This window comes from Hipposideros armiger, unplaced genomic scaffold (assembly GCF_001890085.2).
Source record: "Hipposideros armiger isolate ML-2016 unplaced genomic scaffold, ASM189008v1 scaffold_52, whole genome shotgun sequence".
Taxonomy (NCBI): domain Eukaryota; kingdom Metazoa; phylum Chordata; class Mammalia; order Chiroptera; family Hipposideridae; genus Hipposideros; species Hipposideros armiger.
The window spans coordinates 2,225,972-2,253,686 of NW_017731402.1; the positions used below are offsets into that span (position 1 = coordinate 2,225,972).

Here is a 27,715-nt window from a genome sequence, read left to right on the forward strand (position 1 = left end):
CCAATTCCCCAATAAAAAAGAAAAATCTAATAAAAAAAGAAACTTTGATATGATGTTTTCATAAACATTTTTAACATGATCTTTCTGAACTTAGTCCTAACTTTTAAAATTAAAATGAGTTAACACCTGCTATGTTTATTATAGTGTTTAACTCATTTACAAAACAAAAAGTACAAATAACGCTAACACAGAATAAAAGAATAAAACACCTGAATTTAAGAACAAAGTAAATAGTTAAATTGTACTTTGTTTTATTAATGCCCTGCTTTATTCAAAAACTGTATAAAAAATAAACATTATTTGCTAAGATAAAAATAAATCTAAATCATGGAGAAAAAATGAGAGAGGAAAGTAGACCAGCCCACTGAGAGACTATGTCGAGGACAAGTTTTTGTTATGAACAGACAATTCAGTCCTGCGTTTCTTAGTAGCCAAAAAATAAAAGGCACCAACTAGAGCTGCTTTCCCCAAAGTGGGTTCCTCAGAAACTAGGTCTTATAAGATTACCTTGGTCATGAATGAACAGATGAGTGATATTGCCTCCCCTTGTGAGATGCTTATATTCACATCAGCATGTTAAATGTTCTTGGAAGTTCGGATAAAAACCACAGCTGTAACTTCTGCTTCCCTTGCACATTTGGCCACGATCCTTTTTCATCTGATACCTGTCAACACTTCCCATTCAGTGATAAACACTTACACGGATCAGTGAGATGTTATTTAGCTAAGAACAGTCTGTTTGCTGCAGCGCAGCCCAGCGGAGTGAGGTTGGAGAGGTTTCCCCTTGGGTCCAGTAGAAGGGATGCTGTATATGAATGCCGTGGGCCTCATCCTCAATGCATCGCCACAGTTTATACCATCATGAGTTTCAGATGGCTGTTTTCACATGGTTTCACCTTAGTATGGACTGAAAGCATAATCCAGTAGGTCACTGAAAAGTTAAGTTTTAAATTGCCTGTGCATTGTCTCAAAAATGTAAAGACTTGAATTTTTTAATAATTTCTAGGTCATGGGTTGTGTTCCCGGTTGCTAGTGAAAATCTTTACCGTCTTCGATTGTTTATATTTCACTTGTTCTAAGAGGGAATTGAAGGGCAGAAACTAGAGCTGAGCAGGAACTACACAGCAGAATGTTTAATTGGCTATTGTGTGTTAGCAGAGGTGGGCTGCCTGCTGACATTATAGACAGGAGCTGAGAAGCTCGTCTACAGATAATACAGACTATCTGTAGCTCTTCAGAAACGATGGTGGCGGAGGGACTGAGAGGGTATTGTTTTTGAGCAAAGGAGCAGCAAGGAGCATGGGTCTAAATGCCAGAGTCACAAACAGAAAGAAGCGCTAGAGAAAGCAGCTCTTGCAGCTAACAAAGGAGAGTTCCTACTGTGGAAAGAGAACACATAATAACAGATCAATTTTTTTCCAGCTTTGCCTGCTCATGTATAGCAATCATGGTAGTAAAGTCATCTTCATATTTGAACAGCACATTTTTCAAAGCATCTTTCCCACCCTTAATTTAGGATTAATATAGTTGGTTTTTCTCTTTCTCTCTGTGTGTGTGTATATGTGTGTGTGTTGTGATGATTGAACTGGGTTTTTTTATGTACAATATAAAGGATCAAGTTTTCCAACACAACCTAATATTGTGGTTGGTTTTCAGGAGTAGTGAATGTATAATTAATTTTTGCTTACGTTGTTGAGGATAGGGTCCATTTCATTCTGGTTTAATCTATATATAATTAAGGCTTATTCTTCTTTTCAGGCAAGAGTGCAGCACTGCGTCTGCTCTGTTGCCAGTGACCACTCAGTAGGACTCCTAAGTTTGCGAGAGAAAAAGTGCATCATGCTGGCATCTCGTCACCTTTTCCCGATTCAAGTGATCAAGTGGAGGCCTTCTGACGATTACCTGGTGGTGGGGTGTTCAGATGGCTCTGTGTACGTGTGGCAAATGGATACTGGTAAGAGCAAGTGTTAAGAGATAGATAAAAAATTAAATGGGTACATTTGATTTCCTAGAAATTAAAAATCTTTTATACGAGTGTGAGGAAAAATGCCCTCGGATGTAACAAGGTTGTACATTTGTTTTATTATTTTAAATTAAATTTATTGGGGGTGACAATGGTTAGTAAAACTACATAAGTTTCAAGCATACAATTCTATAATACACATCTATATATCACATTGTGTGCTCATCACCCAGAGTCAATTCTCCTTCCATCACCATATATTTGATCCCCTTTACCCTCTTCTACCATCCCCCCAATTCCCTTACCCTCTGGTAACCACTAAATTGTTGTCTGTGTCTATGAGTTTTTGTTCCTTTCTTTCTTTGTCTTGTTCCTTTGTTGCCTTCAGATTTATATCCCACATATGAGTGAAGGCATACGGTTCTCAACTTTTTCTGTCTGACTTATTTCGCTTAGCATAATAATCTCAAGATGCATCCATGTTGGCTACATTTATTTTTGATCACTCCTTTTTCTAACTGTTCTCATTATCACCAAAGAAAACTTCAGTGTCCTCTGATCTGTTGTGCTACAGTAAATACTTGTAGTTGGCCAGCCTTTAAAGGAATGTAATTGAAGATAATATACATATTAGGACACACTACATATAACAGGCCAAAAAAATCATGATTTCTGTATAATTCATGAGGTAAACTGTGATCAAGATGAAGAAACCATTTTTGTCTCAGATTCAGAAATTGTGGGAAAGGGCAAAATTTTCTTTTATTTAAACAACAGTAAAGCTATACAGGACAGTTAATTATAGGAGGTGATTGAAGTGAAAGTTTTTAGTTCTAGAGAGAACATTTAAAGTTTCCAGTTTCAGAAGTTTTATGTATAAGTGCATAATATAGAACAAGTAATGCTTACCTTAAAAGTACCGGCCATGATTTGTGATGTTAAACACAGAATCTCATGGTTTTCCCTGGGAAGTCTTTAAGCATATAACTAAACGTGTTTATTAGTTTAGGCTTTTAAAAACACATTTGATTCTACTTTTACTATCTTAAGTAATCATGTACCAGTGATTAAACCTTTGTTTACATGTCTAGTATTACTATATAATATTTGTACTAGTTTCCCTGTTCTTCAGTGTTTATTTTTTGGGGGGAGGAAGTTGTTTGTTTTAAAAAGTCCTTTTAGAAGTTAGAGTATATGTACATTCTGCCTGCACTGTGGTGCAGTAGGGGTTTCTAAGTGTTTTTTGGAACAAGTAGCTGCACTTGTCAACGATGCTTTCTTTTAGAGTCCTCGTTTTAACTGGTGGCCCGCAGGCCGTCTGGACAAGATGGAGCGTTCGTGGAGTGTCAGGCTTCTTTGCTTTTGCGTCGATCTTTTGTTCTTCCTGTCTGATTATGTAAGAGATTCATGTTTTTTGTCAAATTTTAAAAGCACAAAAGCATTAGAGAAGATGACCCCCAATCACGTTGCTCAGGGGTAAAATGTTAACCTTTTGGCATATTTTTTTCTACTCTTATTGCTGTGAGTTTTTAAAACCAGAATTGCTGTCATACTACATCTGCAAGTTTGTATATATAAAAATCTTACTTTTGTGTCCTTTTTGTGAAATCCTGTCTCCTGCACAGCACATTTTTGGTTTGCTAGTTTGGTCCGCCTGACAAACTATACAGAGTTTGATTTGGGCTCTGGAGTCAGACTGCTTGGTTTGTTTTGAATTTAACTTGCTAGTACTGTAATCCACAGCAAGTCACTGGACTTTTGTCCCTCAATTTTATCTGTAAAATGATGACAATAATAGTTCCTACTTTATAATGTTTCTGGGAGACTAAAATGAGATACTATTAACCTGGTGTGTAATAGACATAATGTGAGTGCGTATAAGTGTATTTTGTGTACATGTAAGATTCTGTGTGTGTGTACATGCATGTGTGTTACTAAAGAAGCTTGCTGCTTAACTTGTTACTTTGTTGAACTTGGGAATATGACCGTATGTATATTCAGAAATATTTTTTTGGGGAATTAATAGTAAAGAAAGTTCTTATAGCAATAATGACCTTCATAAGAGACTGTTAAAATACACTAAATATTAAATTAACAATTTTTGTATCTCAAATGCAAAAGTATGGTAAACTCTTTTAGGACTTTTAAAAATGAAATAAATATGGTAGAAGAAACTAGTATAATTTTCCGGAGTTTTTCAGATATGTACTTAAATAATGATGCTTGAATATTTCAAATACTTTATAAATTTTATATGTTTTACAAATGCGACCTTTCTGAAGGACAGAGTTGCTTTTACAGTAATTTCCCCGGAAGGAAATGGCAAATGGCCCCTAACTATAGGTATACTGGAGGATGTTGTTCTTACAATTAGTTTAGTATAATTAAGCCCACTTTAGATTGAAAAATATATAATATTGAAAATTCACAATTCTGACCTTCAGGAGGCTTTCTGGTAAACGGTCAGTTAATGTGACAGTCTTAAATCGAAATAAGAATAGAGAAGCAGAATTTATTTTGGATTTCAACCTTAATAGGCAGTATATATTCTCTTTTCCTTCTTGCTATTCAGGCTTTAGCTAGTGATATAAAGTTCCCCTGGGAGTCAGTAAGGCACATCCTGAAGGTATTGACATTATTTATTTATTAAATTTATTTATTTATTAAATAAATAAATAATGAAGCTAAATAAATCAGATTCAGCCAAGGTTTGATGGATGAAATGTATTTAAACTCTGAGGAGATACTTTATCCCTCTTTTTAGTGTTTTGGGAATGCTTTTTTGTATTTTTACAAATGAAGTCATATTACACTAAAACTACTCATGCACATCATATAATTTTCTGTGTTTGCAGTTGAATTGTACTGATGTTTCTAGCTTGTAAACACTTAAAAATGTCTTTTCTTTATACTTTTATGCAGCATTTTCTTTCGATTTTTCTCTTCAAATGGGTAGTTTTATCTTCATTATTTATTTCCTAATGAAATGAATTTAAAGCTAGTAATATAAAATTTAATTAGAGAGATAGAGGTCCAGAATCTTTACACACACACACACACACACACACACACACACACACACACACACAATAGTAATTAATAGTGATGTAGAGGCCACATTCCTGGGTATTTAGAAAATCAGTCAAACAACTAGCTGCAAGCTGTGGCCAGTTGCAACTCAGGACTCCCACTTACAAACTTACTGAAGGGGGGCCACTGACCTAGATGGTGACTGCTCCTTCCTGCAGCTGTTTATGTGATCAGCTCTCTCGTTCTTGGCATTCCGTGTTCCCAATAGGCATGTATTGTCTTTGCCACAGGCCTTGGACAAGGTCAAAATCCTGTCTATTTGGGCAACAGTAGCATGTGTTAAGTGATGATTGATGTTACAAGATGTTCTTCATTACCAAACTCATTCTCATCTGCCCATTTTTATCATCTTTACTACATAACAAAAGTGATTCTCACGTCATATACCTATTTCTATAGGGACAGTTATTAGGCGTTCTTGTACAAATGCGAACACCAAGAGTGCTCACCAAATATTATTAGAAATTAGTGTCTAAAGTCTTGTCAATGTACTTTGTTCTGTTATTTTTTTTCTTTTTATTTATTCTCTGTCCCTCCAAGTTTCGGAAAATATTCCTGTTTTTGCATTTACTTCATGAATATGCATTTGTTCATTTTAAAAATTTTATCTAACAGCATATAGCAGAGAATGATGAATTAATGTATATTTATGTCTATTAAAAATATATAAAAAGCATGGATAACCAATAACATAAAAAATGATACTTTTCTAAAATCTTGATAAAACCATCAGAGAGTTTCTTTTTTCCCTGTGGATGATTTATTCTGGAATTTTGAAAGAAAGAGTTGTTAGAGGGGAAACATGACTGTTTTTATTATACTACCTTCCCCCATGAACCCTCTGTACAAGTCATTACTAAGTCCTTCTCATTAGGTACTCCTGCCCTTCCTTTTTTCTTTGCAGTGTATCACTCTAACTTAGCTGAGGTGTGAAAAAATATAGCCCTATCTTTATTGGTATCTCTGTCTTCTATTTCTACCTTCTAATCCACCCAGTAGTCTGCTGGCAAATTAATCTTAGGAAATAAAATGAAAACACTTGATTCATGCCACTGTCAATGAAAAAACCATAATTTTAGTTCAGATAGCCTTTAAGACAAGGTCCTCTCCAGTGTGGTCCTCTCCTACCTTTGGCTTTATCTTTTACTCTTTTACACAGACTGTTTGCTCCATGTAAAGAATCATTCTGGTCATGAATCATTGGGTCATTTTCTACCACATGTCTTTTGTATCATCTGTATTGTTGCTCATGACTTTTACTCAGTTTGAACATTTTTCTTTCTATTTGCATATTTGTTTAAATAGCCTCTTAGCTTTTAAAGGAACTTGAATAATAAAAACAAAATCTTACATGTTTATCCATGTAGTTACCATTTCTGTTGCTCTTAATTGTTTGTGTAGATATAAATTTCCATCTGGAGTGATTTTCCTGTTGCCTAATGTTTAATGTTTCTTGTAGTGCAGGTCCGTGAGTGATGAATTCTTTCAGCTTCTGAATGTTTGAAAAATTCTTTATTTCACTTGCATTTTTAGGATTTCTTTTCTGGATATAGAATTCTAGGTTGCCAGTTTCTTTTTTTTTCCTTATATACTCCACTGTCTCCTTGTTTGCAATATTTCCAGTAAGAAATCTGCTGTCACCCTTATTTTTGTTCCTTTATATATGCTGTCTGGTTTTTTTTTTTCTCATTGTTTTAAATTTTTTCTCTTTATTATTTGTTTTGAGCAATTTTCCTTTGGTTATAGTTTTCTTCATATTTCTTGTGCTTAGGGTTTGTACTTCTTGCATCTGTGAATATATACTTTTCAACAAATTTGTATATTGTTGGCCATTATTTATTCCAATATATTTTTGATCCTCCCTTCTCTTACCTCTCTTTGGAAACTCCACTTATCTGACCACTAGGCTACTTGAAATTAGCCACTGCTCACAGATTGCCTTTTCATTTTATAATTATTTCTCTCTGTGTTTAATTTTATATAGTTTTCATTCTGCATCTTACTTGGGGGAGGTTAGTCTTTTGTTCTATTCAGCCCTTCAACTCATTGGTTGAGGCCCATCCACATTATGGAGGGCAATCTGCTTTACTCTAAGGTCATCAATTTAAGTACAGTCTCATCTAAAATACCTTCACAGAAACATTCAGAATAATGTTTGACCAAATATCTAGGCACTGTGGCCCAGCCACGTTGATACATAAAATTAAACATCACACTGAGCTTCATTTTGTTGTTGTTTTTATAACAACTTCACAGTATTCCTTTTAGTGGATATATTGGGATTCATTGAACCTGTCTACTAATGATATACATTTACTTTTTTTTTCAAATTTTAAAATTTACAAATAAGACAATCAGTAAATATGTGTATATCTATGCATCTCTATAGGCACATACACAGACATTTTTACATATAGTTACTGATATATATATATATATATATATATGTATTTACTGATAGTATATATGTAAATTTATATTTGTATATGGTGTGTTTATTTAACCATAAATCTTAGAATGAGAATTGCTGTGTTAAAGAAAACATGAATTTTAAATTTAATAGAATTTGTCAAGAAAAGAGTTGCTAATTTTTACTCCTACTAAAAATATTTTACCAGTTTCCTCATACCCTAAATGATGCTGACTATCTGTCACGGTAAGACACAAATGATATTTCATTGTTGCTTCAATTTGGGTTTCTTTATAGTGAGGTTGATGTCTTTTCATATGATTACTACCCATTTGTATTTCTTAATTTTTCATATCCTTTGAACATTATCTGTTGGGTTTTTTTCTTATAGATTTGTTAGAACTTTGCATTTTAAAGCTGTTAACTCGGTCTCCATTTAATCCACAGGTAGTTACTGAGGCCTCCTATGTGCATTGTCCAGTGTGCCAGGGATACAGCAGGGCACAAAGCACCTAAAACTCTCGAGCTCTTACGTTCTGGGTGGGGAGAGGCAGGTCAAAAACAACAAAGTCTTTAAATATGTATATATATTTATGTTTATATGTAATATATAATTTATATATATAATATATATTATATGTAATGTAATATATATAACATATTGTTAATATATATAAATTGTGATCAGTGCTATGGGTAAAATAAAGCAGAAAAGGATGCTAATGAATGGTACTGAAGGAGGGGATGTTGAAATATTTGATAAGATAGCTAGGGACCAACTCATGGAGAAGGTAACATTAGGGTAAAGGAATGAGTGGCGGTGTTGAAGGAGGTGATGAAACCCACATTATCGAGGAGGATGACTTCTGGGCAGAATGAACACTTGATCCTCAGGTTGCAGCGTGCAATTCATGTCTGAGGTCATCAGTAAGACTAGTGGGCTGGAGTGAGTAACCCAGGAGCGAGTGATAGGATGTAAAGTCAGAAATGTAAATGGAGGCCCGATCCTGGAAGGTCTTGTAAGCCTTTGGCTTTTACTCTGAATGATACAGAAATGCATGGAAGGGCTTTAAGTTTAAATAAGACCGCCCTGGCTGCTGGACTGAGAATAACCTGAAGGTGGTTCAACAGTGGAGATTAGCTTGTATGTTATTGCCTCTAGGCAATAAAGGATGGTGGGTGACTAGACCAGAGTAGCAGCAGTGGAGCTAGTGAGAGGTGATTGAATTCTGGGTATATTCTGAAGGTACAGCCAACAGGATTTGCTAGTTGGATGAGGGGCATAAGAGAATGTGATAGGTCAGAGATGACTCCCAAGATTTTAATCATGAGCAAGTTGAAGGATGGAATTCATTTTTGGAGAATGAGAACTGAGAAAACAGTGGGAAGAATAGATTATGGGAAGATCAAGAATTCAATTTTGATATATTGAGTTGAATATTAGACATTCAAGTAGAGAAGTTGATTATTAAATTGTTTATATGAGTTTGGAGTGCAAGGTGGGGAGTCAGGGTGGGTGATGTGAATTTTGGGAATTCTTAGCATATAGAAGATATGACACATAAAGAAGCTATAAAGTCATGACCCTGGATGTATCACCAGAATGCAGGTAGATAATGATTGGGGCACTTTACGGTTCAGATGTATTTCTGTGATGTATAGAAAGCAGCAAAGGAGACCAAGATAGAACTGCCAAGGAAAAGAAGAACATGAAGAAAGCCAAGTGAAAAAAAGTGTTTCGAGGAGTAGAGAGGAAGATCAAGTGCTGCTGATAGTAAAATGCGGACAGAGAATTATTAGATTTAACAACATGGGGAGGGTAGATTTTGTGCACATTTGGGATGAAATCTGATTTGAGTAAGTTCAAAGCAAAATGGGAGGAGAAAAATTTGGAGATAGCAGACATAGGCAACTCTTTGGAGGATATTTATAAAAAATGGGGTACCGGCTAGAGAGAGATTGTGTCAACTGTGTTGTGTTTTCTTAACAGGTGAAATAATTGCGTGTCTGTGTGCTGATGGGAATGGTTGTATGTTGATGGGAGTGATCTAGTAGGTAGGGAAAACTGATGAAGAGAAAGGGGAGAATTGCTGAAATGATGTCCTCAGACAGACAAGGAGGGATGGGATTTAAGCTACAAGTATATTAGGTAGGAGCCTGGATAGTTCATTCATAATTAAAGGGTAATGTAGTGGAAATATGGTGGTGGGAGCTGGTGGAACTTCTTTTCTAATTGCTTCTTTCTAGGTGAAATAGGAAACAAAACTTTTCACCCAGGTAAGGGCAGGAAAAGGAGTGTTGGAGATTGGAAGAAAGAAAAGGTATGGAGTAATTAACCAGGAGGATAGGAAGGCGGAAGGTCTGTGGAAGTGTGGTCACTACTGAGGTCCCACTTGAGATCAATGGCCATGACTTTCCAGTGGCTCTGTCAGCATGTTTGTCCCTCATGTCCGTCTTCGTGGTGCAGGTCGGAGCCGGTGGAAGGTTGTATTCAACCAGGGTTAGAGTTTGCTTGGACAGTTCAAGGAAGTGAGATGAGGACAAAGTTGTGGGTATAAGGATGGACAGTGGAATTTTAATTTAGGAGGGAGGGACATGAGGACATGGGGTAGGTGAGAGACAGTGCCAGGGTGACAGGCTGATGACTGGTTGGAGTCAGCACTGAACAATGAATTATTGGAGTTGGAAGGAGTGAAATAAAGAATGAGCGAAATATTTGAAATTAGGATCATGTTGGGATTTCAGTCATTGGTAATAAGATTAGACTGTGACCATTGGCTGTGATCAAGGGAAGGACATAATTTATGGAGTAGAAGAGCTCAAAGGACCAAGAGATCAGGCTGTATGGCAAAATCATATGTGCCGGTGATTTTCAAACCTTTTGAACTTTTAAATCCCATTAGAGCAGCGGTTCTCAACCTGTGGGTCACGACCCCTTTGGGGGTCGAACGACCCTTTCACAGGGGTCGCCGGGTACTCGTATGTGGGTGTATCTGCATGTGGGCCTGGAGACCAATAGAGGAGCTGTGTCTCGGTTCCTAAGACCATTGAAAATATGTGTTTTCCGATGGTCTCAGGTGACCCCTGTGAAAGGTTGAGAACCGCTGCATTAGAGTATATACACTCTCTTTTTCACCCATACAGAGAAAGTTCCAGGTAACAGTTCCTTCTTTGGCTTTGCCTTCCAAAATATATTGGTCAACACTCAATGAATTGATTAGTAAAACACTGATTTATGTTAATACTGAAATCACCAAGAGTCTTTCCAGGAGTTCTGTTGGAATGAGGACAGTGAGTCAGGAGTTAAAGTCTTTAAGGAACGAGGGGCAAACTTTCATGGTATGTGTATAACCATTCAACATTGGGAAGAAAATATGTGTTTGGATGTTTGGGCACTAGTTCAGAAACACAGTAAAATTTTTGTGTTTTGTTGACGTTTAAGTTTCTGGTGTTCTCTATGGTTATTTTTCACAATTGACTTGTCCTCTTTTAAAATGACTCTGGAAGAATGCCTGGTGAATAAAAATAAGCTCCATTATCATTATTATAATCTTCAAAAAATTATATACAGATTCTCACAATGAGACCCTTGTCTGCCTGATGTGATACTAGGTACTGTACAAAACAAAACATACAGTAAGGCTTTCTGCTTTATAGTAAGGAGAAGTATAGCACCCTTAAACAAGAAATGCACAGATGGAAAGAAATAGAACACACGGCCAAACAAAGAGGCTTTGTAGGGGCTACAAGTTGCTGTAGCAATCAAATACATAGGAAGACATTTGATTGGGTGTTAAAAATAAGAGTCAAGAAACTTGCAGATAGAATGAGAAGTTACAGTTTTTTCCCCTGTTTTGTGGACGTTTCCTAGAGAAAGAAAAGCTTCAGGAGTTATTCAAGTAGAAAAAACTGGAAAAATAGCAAAATTTATTATTTTGTTTGTTTGAGATTGATACACAACTTACAGGACTTGAAATCATGGAAATTGGTGTTTGTAATAGAGTAAAATGATATGTAGTAACATCCTTGAGAGTAGAAAGGAAGTGGAAAAGCCTGAGTGGAGGCAAAGTCATTAAATCAGCGGTTCTCAACCTTCCTAATGCCGCGACCCCTTAATACAGTTCCTCATGTTGTGGTGACGCCCAACCATAAAGTTATTTTCGTTGCTACTCTATAACTGTAATTTTGCTACTGTTGTGAGTCGTAATGTAAATATCTTTTTGTTTTCTGATGGTCTTAGGCGACCCCTGTGAAAGGGTCATTTGACCCCCAAATGGGTCGCGACCCACAGGTTGAGAACTGCTGCATTAAATTCTTGGCTCTTGACTTTGTTGGGAAGCTCTGTAGGTGACTTACAGAAGAGGAAATGATGAAGGTAATGCTCCGTGGAGGATCATTAGAGGAAGGAAGTACAAGCACATGTTTCTGGGAGGCACTGTTAAAACATTTCTACATAAAAAATGTCCCTGCATTTTCCTTACTTAAAAAACGACTTAAAACCTCTTAGTGTGTGTTGTACTTGTGACTCTGTGTCTTCCAGGTGCACTGGATCGCTGTGTGATGGGGATAACGGCCGTGGAGATCCTGAATGCTTGCGATGAAGCAGTTCCAGCTGCGGTGGATTCCCTCAGCCACCCAGCTGTCAATCTGAAGCAGGCCATGACCAGGCGTAGTCTTGCTGCTCTGAAAAACATGGCGCATCATAAGCTACAGACACTTGCAACTAACCTCTTGGCTTCTGAGGCATCTGACAAAGTAAGTTTTCTATGTAGCCTCATGTGTGTAGTCCCCATTTTACTCCATTTAATCACAAAGCTTTGGCATTGCCTTAGAGAATCATGCCTTAGAGAGATGACACTGGTGAAAAGTAAGCTGATTTTTATTTAGGTGTAGCCAACATAGTTTTAGAGCAATTTCAAGTATTTGGCATTTTGAAAAAGTAAATTATTCTTACCGTTAAAAATATTTTAACATGATGCCTACCGCAGGAAGTGGCTTCAGTTTCTGAAATTAGAGCAGGTGTTTTATATGTCATGTGCCTTTTTGATTTTCTGACAGTCTTCCTATTGAAAGATTGAGCACTAGCTAATATCTCCAGGAGAAAACATAATAATTTAGGTACACAACTAAGATGTTTGTAATTGTGGCTTATCTCTTGTTTTAAAAGTAGGTTCTGATTTTAATTAAGTTAGGCCATTATAAGGATTGAAGAAGATATTTGACACGGGATCATGGAGTTGTACAAATACTGGAGTTTTTCTTTGAGACCCAAGTTCAGTCACACGTCCCTTACTGACACTTAAAATCAAGGCATCAGTTACTTCTTCAGTTAAAAAGATTATCCTATTAAAAGAAGAACACATAATCCCGATTCTGTCATTGGTTACTTGTCCTTAGTTTTGTAGGGGCTAGCCACTATTTGGCTTGTGGTATTTGTTTTCTGTGGTGTTATTAGAACCGGTTTGTCTCTAGTAACAGATAAATGAAACAGAAAGACAATCCCAGTGGCACATCTGAGTCACTTCTTAAAATTTCTAGTTCCATCTAAATATTTATTAAAATTATTAACGGGTAACACAAATACTTTTATTTTCATTCTCTCTTATTTCTGATTACTATTTTTTAAATGATTGAACTTATGAATAAATAGCGAAGAGGTTGAAACACCCATCTACAAACATTTGTGCATAAATTTGTGAGTGCTAATGACAAAGAAAGACCATGTCCTCTAGTAATTGGCAGCAGTATTTGATCATTCTGTCTTTTCCAGGGATATAAATGTTTTATTGGCTCTGTTGTACTGTATGTTTCATAGATTAGGATTGTGAAATCCTTCTGCACTGCTTTCATGCTTTCAGTCCTGTGCTCTAAAGTTCGAATAGAAATCACAACTTAAATGCATTCACCGTGCCTATAATTATTTTCAAGATCACATAACTGTCCCTAGGAATTGATTGTTTATAACACATTGCCTCACGTTCTATATAATTTTATTTTTGAGCGAATTTCTAAAACAATATATTCAAGGGCAAGCATGTATGTATGCTGTGTAATTTCCATATACATGTATATTCTTTTTTTGTTGGTATCCCCAAGAAGTAAAAATTTGGGAAAATGATTATATAACTGGAAAATTAAAGAAAAGCAAGTGGTATGGTAACATTTATGAATGGCTTTTGCAAGTGGTCACGGTCCATTATGTGATTTTTACAATCTTGTTTGTCCCTGTTGTTAATAGCGCATTTTATAGTGCAATTAGTGATAAAAGCACCAGATATCAGAGCCACTACACTTATGTATTGTAAAATATACTGCTTGTGAATGTCCTCAGTCTTGTAGCAGTGGTAATTGTTGCCTGGCCTACAAGGAAAACAATTATAGAAGGAGTGGGGAGGCTTAGGGCGCTGAGGCTGCAGGAGGATAATCACTTTATGAAAAATGTATGCTGGCTGGACCATTAGGGATTTCTGTAAGTATTTTCTCATGCTGAATTTGAGGCTCCTTCTGAGGGGAATTTTTAAAGAGCTGTCCTCTGGATGGTTTTCTAACCTCAGGAGAAATAAAACCCACCCAAAGTTTTTAAAAAAAAAAGCAACTAAGAGCCTCTCAGTGCAGGACGTACTCTAGGATGTTGGAACTAATTTCTTTCATGGGTCTCTCAATAGGAAGTACAGTCTCTATGGAAATACTCTGTAGAAGGACCCCGCTTTGTCCTTATCGGGATAGTGTTAGTCATTGCGCTGTTTGGAAGTCACAAATATTTTATATTGCTAATTATGTGTTTTTATGCCAGATATATACAACTTTGCAAACAAAGATGGAGCATTTACTGTCCTATAATTTTTTTCTTCCTTTCACTAGAAGATCAAGAGGATATTAAGTAGGATTACCCTTTATTACTGTATTGAATATGTAAGATGTGCGTATTCGAACCCCTGTGTATTTCTCTTGTGTATTTCACATTTTGTAGTCATGTGTAGTAGATCATGTATCTTTTTTCCCCTTTTATTGTAATAACTTACGTACTTACCTAATTCTCGCTGCTGAAATCCAGTCTTCCTGCAGGCAGGGGTCATGACTTACTTACCTCTGTGTTTTTCCCATGACATCTAATAGCAGCTGTGCAATAGATGCGCATTGAATTGGATGGTGTTTAGCAGAAAGTATTCCTAGCTCCTGTTTCAGCCACTTTGCCCATGTCTCCATTCCCTCACAGTTGGTGGTCTTGACACTCAGATCTGTCTTTGTTCATCAGTATGACATGTGGCGCATTTAGTAAGAACTTTTGCCCTCTGTTCAGTTTTGCTTTCCCCCCTTTGGTTTTGGTGAGCAAGGTTACCAGGCATCACTCATTCTCCTTCCTGGCCACTTCTGTATTGTCCATATTCCATCACATCCTGTAATTATGGCAACTGTACCCTCTCCTTTGCTCCTGTTCTTTGTGGCTCTAGACCAGGGCTGCTCAACCTCAGCAGTGTGTCGCCATTTTGGGCTGGATAGCTCTTTGTTGTTGGGGGGCTAGCCTGTGTGTTGTAGAACCTTGAAAAGCATGTTTTTCCCACCCACTACGTGCCAGTAGCACCCCTCTCCCCAATTGTGACAGTCAAAAATGTTTTCAGACGTTGCCAAATGTCCCCCAGCCCCTGCCCCCGGGGTGGGGAATGCCTCTGGTTTAAAACCACTGCTTTGGAGAAAAAAGGTTGAGAAATGGTAGGGATCCTATGTCTTATATCTTGTCTTTTTCCCTCCCCACTCTTGCTTCTTTAATCCCTCTCCTCTTTGAGGATAGTGAATCGCTTCCAACCCTTATCCTCTCTGTCCCCTGTGGCGGAATTAGCTCTCTTGCATTCTCTTTGTGCTCACACCTTAATGTTCAGACCTTTCTTGAAACACTTCATTTTGTATGGGGTATTTCTTTTTTTCTTTATGTCTGTGTTCCCTATTAGATTTTGAGCATCTGAGGACTGAGCTGAGTTATTCATCTTTCTATTTCCAGCGCTTAATGTCGTATGTGATGCATAGTAAATCCCCAAGAAATGTAGTATAAAGTTAGTTTGGAGGTATGGATTGGAATCGTATTGCGTAATTCACTTGAATGCAAAGTTGAGGACTCAATGGGTGGCGACACCATATTCAATAGTCTCAAAAAGAGATTTTTGTTTGTTTAAGGAACATTTTGCCTTGTCTGACATTTGTATGCAGGACACTTATAAATATTGATGTGGGAAGTGAATTGTGAGGCTACACTGGGATGATATGGTAAGAGGTAATGGGGACTGGAATAGGATTAGGCCGTGGAAATGTAGGATAAGGGAGGGATTGTAAACTATCAGGTAGGTTGAATAAATGGGACTTCACAAATGAGCAAGAGAAGAGTGTAGACGTACAAGATGATTTCAGATCCAAGCCTGGTTGGAGGGAGAATGGTGGAGCTAGCTGTTTAGAGAAATGAAGAACTCCTGGAATACGCTTTGAGGCTGACTGTAATGGGGACATTTACCTCCTCTCTGTGGTGTTGGGAGGTGGGGTGTGTGTAGGGGGAGCAAAAAACTTCCAAGAAAGAAGTGGGATTTTTTGTTTTCTTTAAATGCTGTAATACAGGTCTTGAATTGGACAACAGTTCACATTTTGGGATGCCTGCTATCATTAGATTATTCCAGATGTACTGGCTTCCTTAATTCTCACTGCATATAGACGAGTTAGTTATTATTTCCTCATTTTGCAAGCAATAAACCTAAAAAAACGGTTAGAACAGGGATTGGCAAACCTTTTCTGTAAAGGGCTACATAGTGACAATTTTAGGCATTGTAGACACCACACGGTGTATCACAGTGATTCATCTCTGCCATTATAGTGTGAAAGCAGCCACAGACAAAATGCAAATGAATGAGTGTGACTGGCTTCCAGTAAAACTTTATTCACAAGAATAGGCAGTGGGCTGGATTTGGCCACTGGGTCATAGTGTGCTGACCCTGCATCAGAAGATGGCATTGTTAATATCTAGGTTGTGGGCACAGTGCCCCCATGGTGCAGGCTGTGGTTCATTTTTGAGAAGCAGTGCAAAGGAGTGGTTAAGAGCCTGCGTTCTGGCGACGGGCACCTCTGTGTGCATCTCTACAACTGGCTGCCTAGGGGTGACCTTGAGCAAGTAACCTCCAATGAGCTAGGCCACACTTATAATTGAAAAATAAACCTTTGTAAAGGAACCAAAGGTTGACAGTTGATCAGATAATGGAAATAACATTAAGTGTTGGGGAAGAGAAAAGAGTGGTTTGAGTTCGAAATTGGGAAAGTCATTGGTGATGAGTAAGAGAGAGAGATGCTTCGGTTGAGTTAGTTGGGCCAGAACTCAGGGTATGAAGAGCTAGGAATGAGCAGGAGGTGAAGCAGAGATAAGAGAGTGAGGAAGAAGTTTGCTTTTGGTGGAAAAAAAAGAGTAGTTAGCTTCAGGGACTGCAGGGTTAAGAGCAGACTTTATAGAGAAGGTCCAGGAAGACGGATTACATATATACACATATATAAAGTAATCTATATAAATTAATATATAATATACATATGTTATATATAATTTCTATAATAGAGAGGGAGGTTTTTTTTGCTATTTCTATACAAGCATGTTAAGTGCAAAATATGCACTGTAACTTAATGCACAGACAACCACACACACACACAAAGTAGGTAATATTGCTACCATTTAAATTTTACAGATGAAAGAGCCAAGTTTCAAAGGTTAAAAAAAAAAGAGCAGCCTTTATAGTTTGTTTAGTTGCTCACTGACATTTTTGTGGTGGAGGGGTATTTGGTGGCACCATGGGGGGGAACGTGGTGTTGAGAATAGAGTTGGAGAATTCACCCTCACCAGACATCGTTTCCTTAGAATCGGTAATGATGAAAGAGAGGGAGACAAATATAACTGAGCTATGGGAGAGGAGCAAAGGAGGCTGTGATACCTGTTAAAAGGAAGGAAGGGGCTTTAATCTCTTGAAGTTAGAGTCATCTTTTTTTTTTTAATCCCCATAACAGCCAGCATAAGTAGTGTACTGGATTAAGAGTTAGAAGATTTGTATTGGGTTGTCAGAAAAGTCATGATGTATTTTTTCTATGTTTTTCGTTGCAAAAATGCGTCATGACTTTGCTGACAACCCAATAAAATATAAATAGTAAATCATAGATAGCATGTGGTGGCATTTAATGAATATGCATAAATAAATTTTTTAAGAAGATGGCCTGAGCATATCAGGTGATCTATTTGACAAGTTTTCTCATAAAGCATCTGCCACAGGCATTGGTTCTTGGTAAGGAGACCTCGGGAGATGCCTTGAGCCAAGATTTTACTACTGAAGCTAGAAAGCTATCACTGCGGCGAAGTTCATTGCTTTGGTCTAGTGTGTGCTTTCTAGTAGGCACCTTTACATCGTAGCATTGTTGTCACAGAGTCACCCTACTTATATTTAAAAATCACCAGGTTGAAGAAATTGAAAACTGACCAGGATGATATATCTTTTACCTTATGTTTCTCTTTCTGTTGTCTGATTAGTCAAAAGCCTGAAAACATGAATGGACTATATTTGAAAAGGTCAGTAGCTTTGTAATCTGTGTAACTAGGTGAGAAAATGGAATTTAGAAGTCAAGCATAACCCTCTGAGAACACACTCTGTGTTTTTTGCTTACAAAATTCACTATGTAAACAAAAAATTTTATACTGATTGAATTGATTTTATGATTCCTTGTGAAAAGGGTACACACAGGGACCAGCCAAATAATGTTATATCCAAGATACTGGGCCTTGTCTGATGAACTCTTTTTGACCTTAGAAAAATTCTTATGATACGTCTGACCTTTGAAGAATCAATTAAACTTGCTTGACATTCTACCCCAAAATTTTAATGAATTTTAATAGAAAATATGAATATATTGGTTGTGTATTTGTGATATATTTATAAGTATATATAAATTCAGTTTTCGCTTATTCTAAATGATTATTATGATAAAAATTTTATATTACACTACTTGTTGTCTAGTCTTTCCTAAATAAACTTAGGAAGCCTTAGCTAAGCTGTCCAGCATTAAGAAAACAAAGGGTTAAATGTCTATGGCCATAGGAAGAGCATAAGCTTTTATTGAGTGCCCGCCTGTGTGACGGGTGAGTCCCTTTAACAGAGAATAATAGTTAGAAGCCACATCTGGATGCTGTGTGCCCTCATTGCTTCTGGTGTGATGTCACATCTGGGCCTCTCAGCAGACAGAGCTAGATAACCTGTGTATGTTTATATACATACACACATACACAAACACACACATCTTTAAGTGTTTCTCTGTCTTCCTAAATATATTAAATACCATGAGTTAACACATTTAACTCCAATTCTAACCAAACTCCAGTGCGTGTTCTAGCCTCCCCTCTTGGCATATTGTAATTCTGCAACTATGAAAAACCTCACTTCCAATATTTTCAATGTACTTATTTATTTGCTCAATTACCCCTTTATGTAAACAATTTTCCACCCACCCCAAACCTCTTTTTAGGTGAGGCACCCAAAAGTTTGCCTCCTACAAAGGGAAAAAGCTTCATTTCTTTTTGATTTAAAGCATTTTTTTTTCCCACCTTCTTCTCTGAAGGGATTGTTGGTTGTAGTTTTTAACCTTTGTGTTTCTTTCAGTTTGGGCTTCATTGCTAAAATGATGTTTTCTCTTATTTTTAATATTTTCTTGAGTTCAGTCATTTCATTTCTGTTTTACTAATTCTCATTTATGTCATTCTTTCATGTTGAGAATCATTTAAAAAATGTTCTTCAGCATCTTTTGAAATAGTACTTTCATTTCGACCTGCTTTGTGACCACATCTGTTTTTTTCTGGTTCTTATTCTCTTTTAACTTGTGACAATTTGACCTCAGTACTTTTGGTTGCTCTCTGTTTTGTGAAATGACTTCTCCTGGATATTTTGAATAGCTTTCCTAATTTCACAAAGCTTCCTCTTCGGTTGTTTCATGTGGTGCAAAAATATGGTAGCTTGCTTTCTAATATTTCCTGGTACTGTTCCTCTTCCTTTTAAAAAAAAAAATTGCCTGTCAATTTGATTACATTTGTAGCAGTTTAACCTTATTGGGGTGTGTGTGTGGGGGTGGTGGTGAGGACTTTCCTAGGAGGGAGCCCTGAGGCATCAGTGGTGCAAGTGCGCTGGGATGTTTTTGTGCCCGCTCCTGCAGACCTTTTCCCAGTGAGCCCTTGTGTTCACTCGCTGTTGAGTTGAGTAAAACCCCTCCCAGGTTCAAATTGCCCCCTTGTTTTTTCTGATAAATATCTGTTAGCAATTTTGGGTTTTCCTGTTAGACCTGTCAGACACCTCAGTGCCCCCCTTTCTTTCTTCCTACCAAGATACCTGATACGAGGTTTTCTCATCCACTTGAATTTGGGGATTTGTGGATATAGTTTGTCTCCTAGTTTTGTTGACAATGTTCTCAGTGGGTTTGGTCTTTCCGTCTAGTTTCTTTGTCTCATTTTATGTGGGGATTTGGAAAAATCCAGTAACTGTGCTGCTATTGCTGCCATGATCCTCCCAGAATTACTTTGTGTCTATATTCTTGATGGTAAGTGTAAAATTCAGTGAAATGAATTAGTTAAGGGGAAATAGTATTAAACATTCACTTTCTTTATATTAATTGTGTATTATTTGAGCTATTGGGTCATCGGGAAAGTCATGACGCATTGAAAAACAGAAAAATATGCCATGACTTTCCCAACGACCCAATAGATGAAGCACACCTGTGAATATATATTTCTTCTCTTTTTCTGTATGGCACTGGTCAGATACCAGTGTGGGTTTGAATTTAAAGGACACGTGCTTTCTGTTTATGTGAGAAGATTCTTAGCCTTCTGGCAGATGTCAGATTACCGAGTCCATCAGTCTGGGTGGGAATTTTCCTCACATGTCACCCCACCTACTGCCCTTACCCCACAATCTCATAGCATCATGGTTATTGAGAGGACTTTCAGCTCTCCAGTGAACAGTCAGTGACTTCTATTTTTTATTTTTTGCCACTGCTTCCCTCTCTATTGTTTGTCAATTGGTAGAAACTTAAAATCACCTTAAGAACTTTTAGAATGAAAACTTTAGAATTTAACATGAGGCTTTTGGTAAAGAGATGCCTTAAGGAGTAATCTTAAAAAGTTTCTTTTTTTTTTTGGAACCATAAATGTAAAAAGATTTAAAGTAATTGATTGGGACAGGTATACAGATAAGGTAATGTAATCAATTTCTGAACATGCATTATTACGTTAGTTGCTGTTATCACAAACACAAGTAAATACAGGGCAGCCAAGGAAGTCCAGCTGGCCTGTCTCCCTCCTCCCTTCCTCTTTCTCTCTGTCTCGCCATCGTTTTCCCCCTTCCACAATCCATCCATCACGTTAAATCCATCTCTGTAAAAATGGTTCACATTCCTTTAACATATTTATGTTCTAATTCTGTTCTATTATTCTTTCTTCCTATTTACCTTACTTTGCGAGTACTCTTCCCACACATAGGAAAGTGCACTATAGGCTGAGAGTGCTCGTGTGTGTGTGTGTGTGCGCGTGCGCACGCGCACACACATCATATGTGGATATTTCATAAGGTTTGGGATGACTGCTTTGAATATTTCCAACTCAGGTTAACTTTCCACCAATTCTTGTGTTAGGTTGAGGGAGATGACTTTTAGTTAACTATGAATACAATACCAATTATTTTATTAAGGAATAAAGTTAAACTCTCAAAGTAACTACATATATAATTCATATTCACTAAATTCATTGGTGATTACAGGGTTTTGGTTCTTTCCCCCTTTTAGGATCCTTGAATTAGACGTGACTGGATTTATCGTGGTCCTTGCCTCACGCCATGAAATAATGACACGTGCAAGGGCACGCCTCTTCCTGAAACTTAACACACGCCATGGTTCTAGTGCCTTACTGGCCCTGTGCCTTGCACATAATAGGTGTTGAATGGATTTATAAATGGAGTTCACAGTTCATATGAAACATAATTCTGAGCCAAGAAAAAGCAGTCTTGTTCTAAGATGGTTTTAAATTCAGAACAGTTTTGTTTTTCTTTGGAAATATATTAACACACCGCACTACCTGACAAGAAATTTGGATTGGTGTGCAACGTATGTGAGATCCAGCAAAGGAAAAATTTCTATCACCATCTTACATAATAAATCCAATGGCAGACTGCTGAGAGCATAGGAACACTAGATAGATTTAGCCAGTGACCTTCTCAGCAGCTGGATATTTCTAGCCCTTGTGAACGATACTTTATATTTAACTTATTTGGGAACTTGAAGATATTGTGAAGTAAATTTGATAGAAGTATAAACATCTGTGGATAAATATTAATATGTTAGTACTTTGGGTAAGAAATAATTTCTTCTAATGTGCTTGAACAATATGCTCTTTATTCGACCATAGAAAAGATTTTCAAACTTCTTGACTTTTATAGCCTTTGTTAGAAAATAATTGAATCAGTCTTGTTCAGTAAACATTTATTGACTACTCGGTACTGTGGTAGACCCTAGAGAACCGAAATGAATAAGACGGATATTTACCCTCAGGAAATAGAAACAGATAAATACAATGCAATGCAGTCAGTGAGATGGCTGAGAAATGCCAAATGTATTGCAGAAACCTGGCCTATCCTGCAGTCATCAGGACTGGCTTCATGGAGGAGGGGACATTGAAGAATGAGTAGAATATAGGCAGAAGATGGATGGAGATGGTGCAGCGTGTTCTGGGAGGAGCCGGTGGCAGATGCACAAAGGGAAGTGGGAAATGCCATGTGTGCTCAGTATTGCTGGAGCAGCGCTGAGGGGAGAGAGGAAGTGACAGAAAGAGGGGCTAGTTCACGAGTACCCTGTGAAGGGGCTTAAACCTGATCTTTTATCTCAGTGGCTTTCAAACTTTAAAAAAAATTAACATTAGAACATTTCCTGCAAAAAGAATGTTTTGTGAAAGCCGGTATGTATACCAGATACAAGGGACTACAGAGAAGAGTTTAAATTCAAGAATTGTTTGGGAATGATGTTTGGCTGGACCTAGTGATGAATTGGGCACAGGTAGTAAGGACGGTTGACTTCTGGGTTTCCTGACTGGCTCTATCAAGTTTGATATGGAATGCAGGAATAGGACAAGTTGCTTTGAGTATCATGAGGGAAGGAAATTTGAGGGAGGGGTGAGGGAATGGACACACACACAGACCGAGGAATGTCCAATGGACCTGGGACTTAAAACCGTGGCAGTGGGTGAGATAATTTAAAGATAGCGAATGGGCTGAGCTTCTTGAGATGCCAACTTTAAGGAGAGGAAGAGAAAATGGTTGTGGATAGGATGAGTGTGAGGAGTCTGAGGAGAGCAAGAAGAACGTGGCAACTTGCAGACGGAGGGAACCAAAGTTTCAAGAAGGGGAGAGAGTGATCCGTTGTTTCAAAGGCAATAGATGTTGAGTATTAGAGGGAATGAAATGTTTGTCAGTGAGGTCATTAGTGTCCCTTTTCCCCGGGACATTGGGGCGCATTGATGGCGGTGGCTGAAGGAGTGAATGGAAATGTGGAAGTAGAAATAGCAAGTGTAGAATGCTTTGGAAAAGTTTGTATGAGAAGGAAGGAGACAGAGCATAGCCAGAGGGAAATGCCGTTTTGGACACAGGTGAGAACGTGTGGATTAAGGATAAAGAGCCAATGTAGAGAAGAAGGCCCGAGATCAGGGTAGGGAGGACATGGGTGACGAAGTCAGCTTTCCCAGGAGAGGAGAGCGTGGCAGATTTCAAAGACAGGGGAGGCAGTTGGCTTTGGCCTGGAGGAGGGAAACTTTATTTTCAAAACTGAAGGGGAGAAGAGCAGGCTGGGTAGTGGATGGGGATTGAAGAGACAGCATTTCTAAAGCCTTCCCATTTTTCCGAGAAGTTGGAGGTGAGAGGGTCTGTGATGAGGGAGGGAGCAAGGCCTGAGTAGGGGACTTGATGTGAGTGGTAGAGATTGGGGGATGAGAGGAGGACCGGCTAAGAACAAGGAAAGGGATTGACTACGATTTATAGTTGCAGCAGATTGTAATTAGCTGTAGAAAAATTAGTGTGTGAAAAAATAGCAGGAAAACTTGATCAGTGTTCCAGAATTCCAGTTTTGTGGTTCAGAAGTAAAAGGGCGTTGAGGGTAGTTGGACAAGATTGATTGATACAATTAACCACGGGTTCTAGGCTCCTTGAGGAAGGAACGTGAAGAAGGACAAGGCTGATGGTCTTTGAAAAAATTGTGGAAACCAGGGAGTGAATGTCTCTTTGATTGTGGTTCCCAAACGGCTGCAAATTGAAATCACCTGAGTATCTTTAAAAAGTGGTGCCTGATTCCTACTCACGGGCTTTCCATGTAATCGGTGTGGGTGGGACCTGCGTGTTGGGAGTGTTAAAGTTCTCCAGGTGATTCTAACGTGCAGCAGCTTGGTTGGGAACCACTGCTCTAAAGGGGTGAAGAGCAGGTATGGCGGAAGGTCTGGAACTATAGGAGATTGCAGCGATGCTAACAGTCAGGATTTCTGAGGTGAGGCCAGGACCCGGTGTGCATCGCCGTGGGAACAGCTGGCTGCCGGATGGTGGACCTGAAGTGAACGGCAGCAGAGACAGCTGAGGAGCTGGGATGGTCAGTGTGGCTCTCAGTCCTTGGTGGTGCAAAAGGCCCTGATGCCCGCTCTCTCAGCGTTTCCTACTTGGCACTGGGTGAAGAACACTGATGAGAGTGCAGTGCCATGTCCCCGGGGACAAGGGTTGAGTGGATGATTTAACAATAGGACTCACCCATGCCTTATGCTTCTTTTTAGAAAGAGGAGTTCAAACTATTGTTGATGCCAATAAAAAACCCCAAACTAAATGATGAAACGAGTGGGAACTTAGAATTTTAAAGCAGGAATAGCAGCAATTGAAAACCAGCACTTACAATGCACGGATATGAAAACATTGCTTTTATAGGAAATTCCTGTGTCCATATGCAGTAGAATCTTTGTGCCATTGTTCTGCATTTCATGATAGTGTGACATCTAAATAGAATACTAAAAGTCTAGAAAACTGTAATCATGCTAACTTGAAATTATAAGGAGCAAGATACAAAAAATACCACCTGGAACATAATTAGCACATGTAACCTTAGTGACTCACTTTATTAGGAAATGACCTTATGTTTAACAATGGCATTTGCTCTCCGACTTTGAATCCTTTTATCTCTGTAAGGATTGTCTACCAAGGGCTGCAGACCATAGGTTAAAAATCACTGACCTACATGGATGGTGAAATGTCCTAGAATAATGGATGACAAACAAGGCCGTGAGCCAGTGACAAGGATTTTGAGGTTTTAAAATTTTTCAAATGTGAAACTTGTAAGATGACTTATAAGACATGGTATTGCAGGCCCTAAAATTAACCTTGAATGGAAATCAGTCAGTCATCCCCGGGAGGCAGTTTATTGCATTGTCCAAGGATAGGAAATACATTTGGTTTGTAGTGGTTGTGGTCGGAATTCCATACAGTGTTCTCAGTGGGCTGGAATAGGCAAAGCACAGCCAAAGATCTTGACTGTCTTCTGCACAGCTCTCTCTTTGTAGTTTGCATCAAGATACCTACTTTTCTTAGTCACAGTCACACCACAGTCACACCTAGCATCGGTCTGCCCTAGTGAAAGTGCTGTTTTCTCAGGGGAGTGGGTAGGCGTAAAGGAAGAGGTAGGGAAAAAAAAGGCAAAGACAAAAGGAGGGGATTTATCAGCATAAATCAGGATTTTAGTTTTTCACAGTGTAATGTACAATAACTTGGTTCCCCAGTCCAGGTCACCTACATTCTAGGAAATGGAGCACTTCTATTTGCTGAGCCAGGCATGTCCTTGTCTGCGCCACGTCACCCTAACCCCCACTCATCTCATGCGCCCCAGTTCTATGACCACTGTCTCTACAAAGGTTTCCCAGTTTTCCGGCAGTGCCGCCAGGTCTAGCAGAGCCCGCTGTATCTTTTCTGGTCCTCTGGCCCTTGGCTTATGTCTCTCCCGGTACTTTCTTGTGCCAGTACGTGGAAGCAAGGAGATGTCATTGTTTACATGCGTATTTCTCTGTATCAGGCTTTCTTCACTTGAGCTCCACTGGATGATTCTTTGTTCTAGTGGCCGTTCTGTGCGTTGTAGTATGTTTAGCGGCATCCCTGGCCTCTGCCCACGAGATGCCAGTAGCACCCTCTCCCAGTTGTGGCTAACAAGGGTGTCTCCAGACTTAGCCAAATGCCCCGTGGGGCTGGGGGAGCAGTCACCCCTGGCTCAGCACCGCTGCTCCGTCAGACGAGGGGCTCCTCAAAGGACCACTTAGTCTGGCTCCTTGTTTCCGGGGCCCGGCACCAACTGTTCCCTGAATCACTGCGGGCGACCCAGTCTTCCAGGGTTCCCTCACCTCCCGAGCACCCATCTCTGTGATCTCCGCAGAACTAATGCTGAGAACTCCTTGATCTGTAGAATTAAGTGTCAGGCAGATTCGGCAGGACCCTGACGTCCCCCTGTGTCCTGACCATTGGCCAGCCGCGTGACCTGCGTGACTGACTCCTCTCGTAGCTTCCATTTGTGTGTAGCTCTAAAGCGGGGGTAATAAGTAAGGTTGTGGTGGAGCTAAATGAGTAACCTGTTTGAAAACATTTATCACAATAGGTATTCGACGCACATTAATACTCTTGATTGACTGACGGATTCACTCATTCAGCACACGCTGAGTACATACCGTACGCCCCAAGCTAGAACAGCTGGGGAGTGCAGTAATCACCCCCACACCCAGTACACGAGCGGTGAGGAGCTGCGCGCTGATGTGGGGGACACGTGTGCAGTTCAGTGTGATGGGCTTGAACTTCAGGTATGAACTGAGTGGGAGACAGCCCGGCGGAGATGAGCTGGCCTGAAAAGTGTGGGGAAGGCTTTTGAGAGGGTCAGTTACTTGGAGGCTTGACATCAGGAAGAAAAGTGGGGAAGGCTGTCCCAGGCAAAGGGAACAGTATGGGCAGATTGGCAGGGGGGACGTGGGTGGGGGGCTGGGCCTAGTGAGAAGTGGGCCGAGGCCAGCAGTGAGGGGAAAAGAGGGTTAAAAACAGGTTAGAACCTACTTGAGTGTAGGTATTTCTGAAAGTCAGAGATGGCACACCCCAGTGACCCAGGGTAGATTGGAGCAGTTTTCTTTTCTCCTTTTCATTTTGTCATTATTAGTCTTACCCTTTTTCTTACCAATTTGGCTTCCAAGAATCTCATCTCATTTCCATTCATTCCCATGTATTAGGGTTTTGGGACACCCAGAAGGGTATGTTACGTACAATAGGAGGGCCTGTTGTTTTAGTTTCATTCCTTCAGTTGGTTTAAACTATTTTCATATGTGTCTTTAACACCTTCATTTGCGATAAAATGAGTGGGTTTTCTTATCTCTTTTGCCAGCGAAAGGAATACTGCCTGTGTTATCTATTAGCTCTTTGCAGCCTCTCTTTGAAGTAGGTAGACTTTTCTTTATTTGGAAGAGAGAAGAATTGATGCTAGGGAGTAAAGTGATTCCTATAAAGGTCTAATGGAGGAATGGGGAGGTCCCAGCCACCAGGGCTCCTGGTCTTGTTACTTTGGTAACTTGGCCCTTTGGGAAGATTTGCAAGTCAACCTCTTTTGTGCGATTGTGTGGAAACCTAATATATTAATCTTCTAATCTCTTAATGTATTAGTACCACTTGGATATTACTATTCAAACATTATTAAGTAAGACATGGCCTGTAGAAATATAATCAGAAGATACTTTCTGGATAAAAGGCGAGATCTAAGAATTTGTATTTAATACTTATTATTTGCTTTTGAAGAATTTATATTTTATGTCATGAAATAAATTATAGGACAGTATCAAACCTTAAAATCCCTCAATAGGTTAACTGTCTCTTTTAATGCTTGTTATTAATGAAAACACATGAAAGGAAGTAAAAATGCCACTCTAATGAGTATACTGTCATTCACACTTAAAATCCTGCCCTAGCCCAATTCATATATTTAAGATAAGTAAATTGTCGCATTCCAGCTGAAATGGATTCTCTGAGAAAGAACTCGTCTTCTGTGTTATCCTGTCAGTATTAAGTAACAGCAATGCAACAGCAGAGGGCACCAAATATCCATTGTAGGCTTACACATTTTCCTGCTATAGTTTCTGTTTCCCTCTATGCTCTTCCCCCTCTTTTTCCCCTCCT

General features: G+C 38.8%; 1 protein-coding gene across 1 annotated transcript in view; it reads left to right on the forward strand.

Annotated features, from left to right (window-relative positions):
- Positions 1–27,715, forward strand: part of WDR7 (WD repeat domain 7) — a 320,651-nt gene that overhangs the window by 52,882 nt on the left and 240,054 nt on the right. The window contains exons 13-14 of the mRNA XM_019640631.1: positions 1,759–1,954; positions 12,004–12,218. Coding sequence (XP_019496176.1) covers positions 1,759–1,954; positions 12,004–12,218 — 411 coding nt within the window. The remainder of the gene's footprint in view (positions 1–1,758; positions 1,955–12,003; positions 12,219–27,715) is intronic.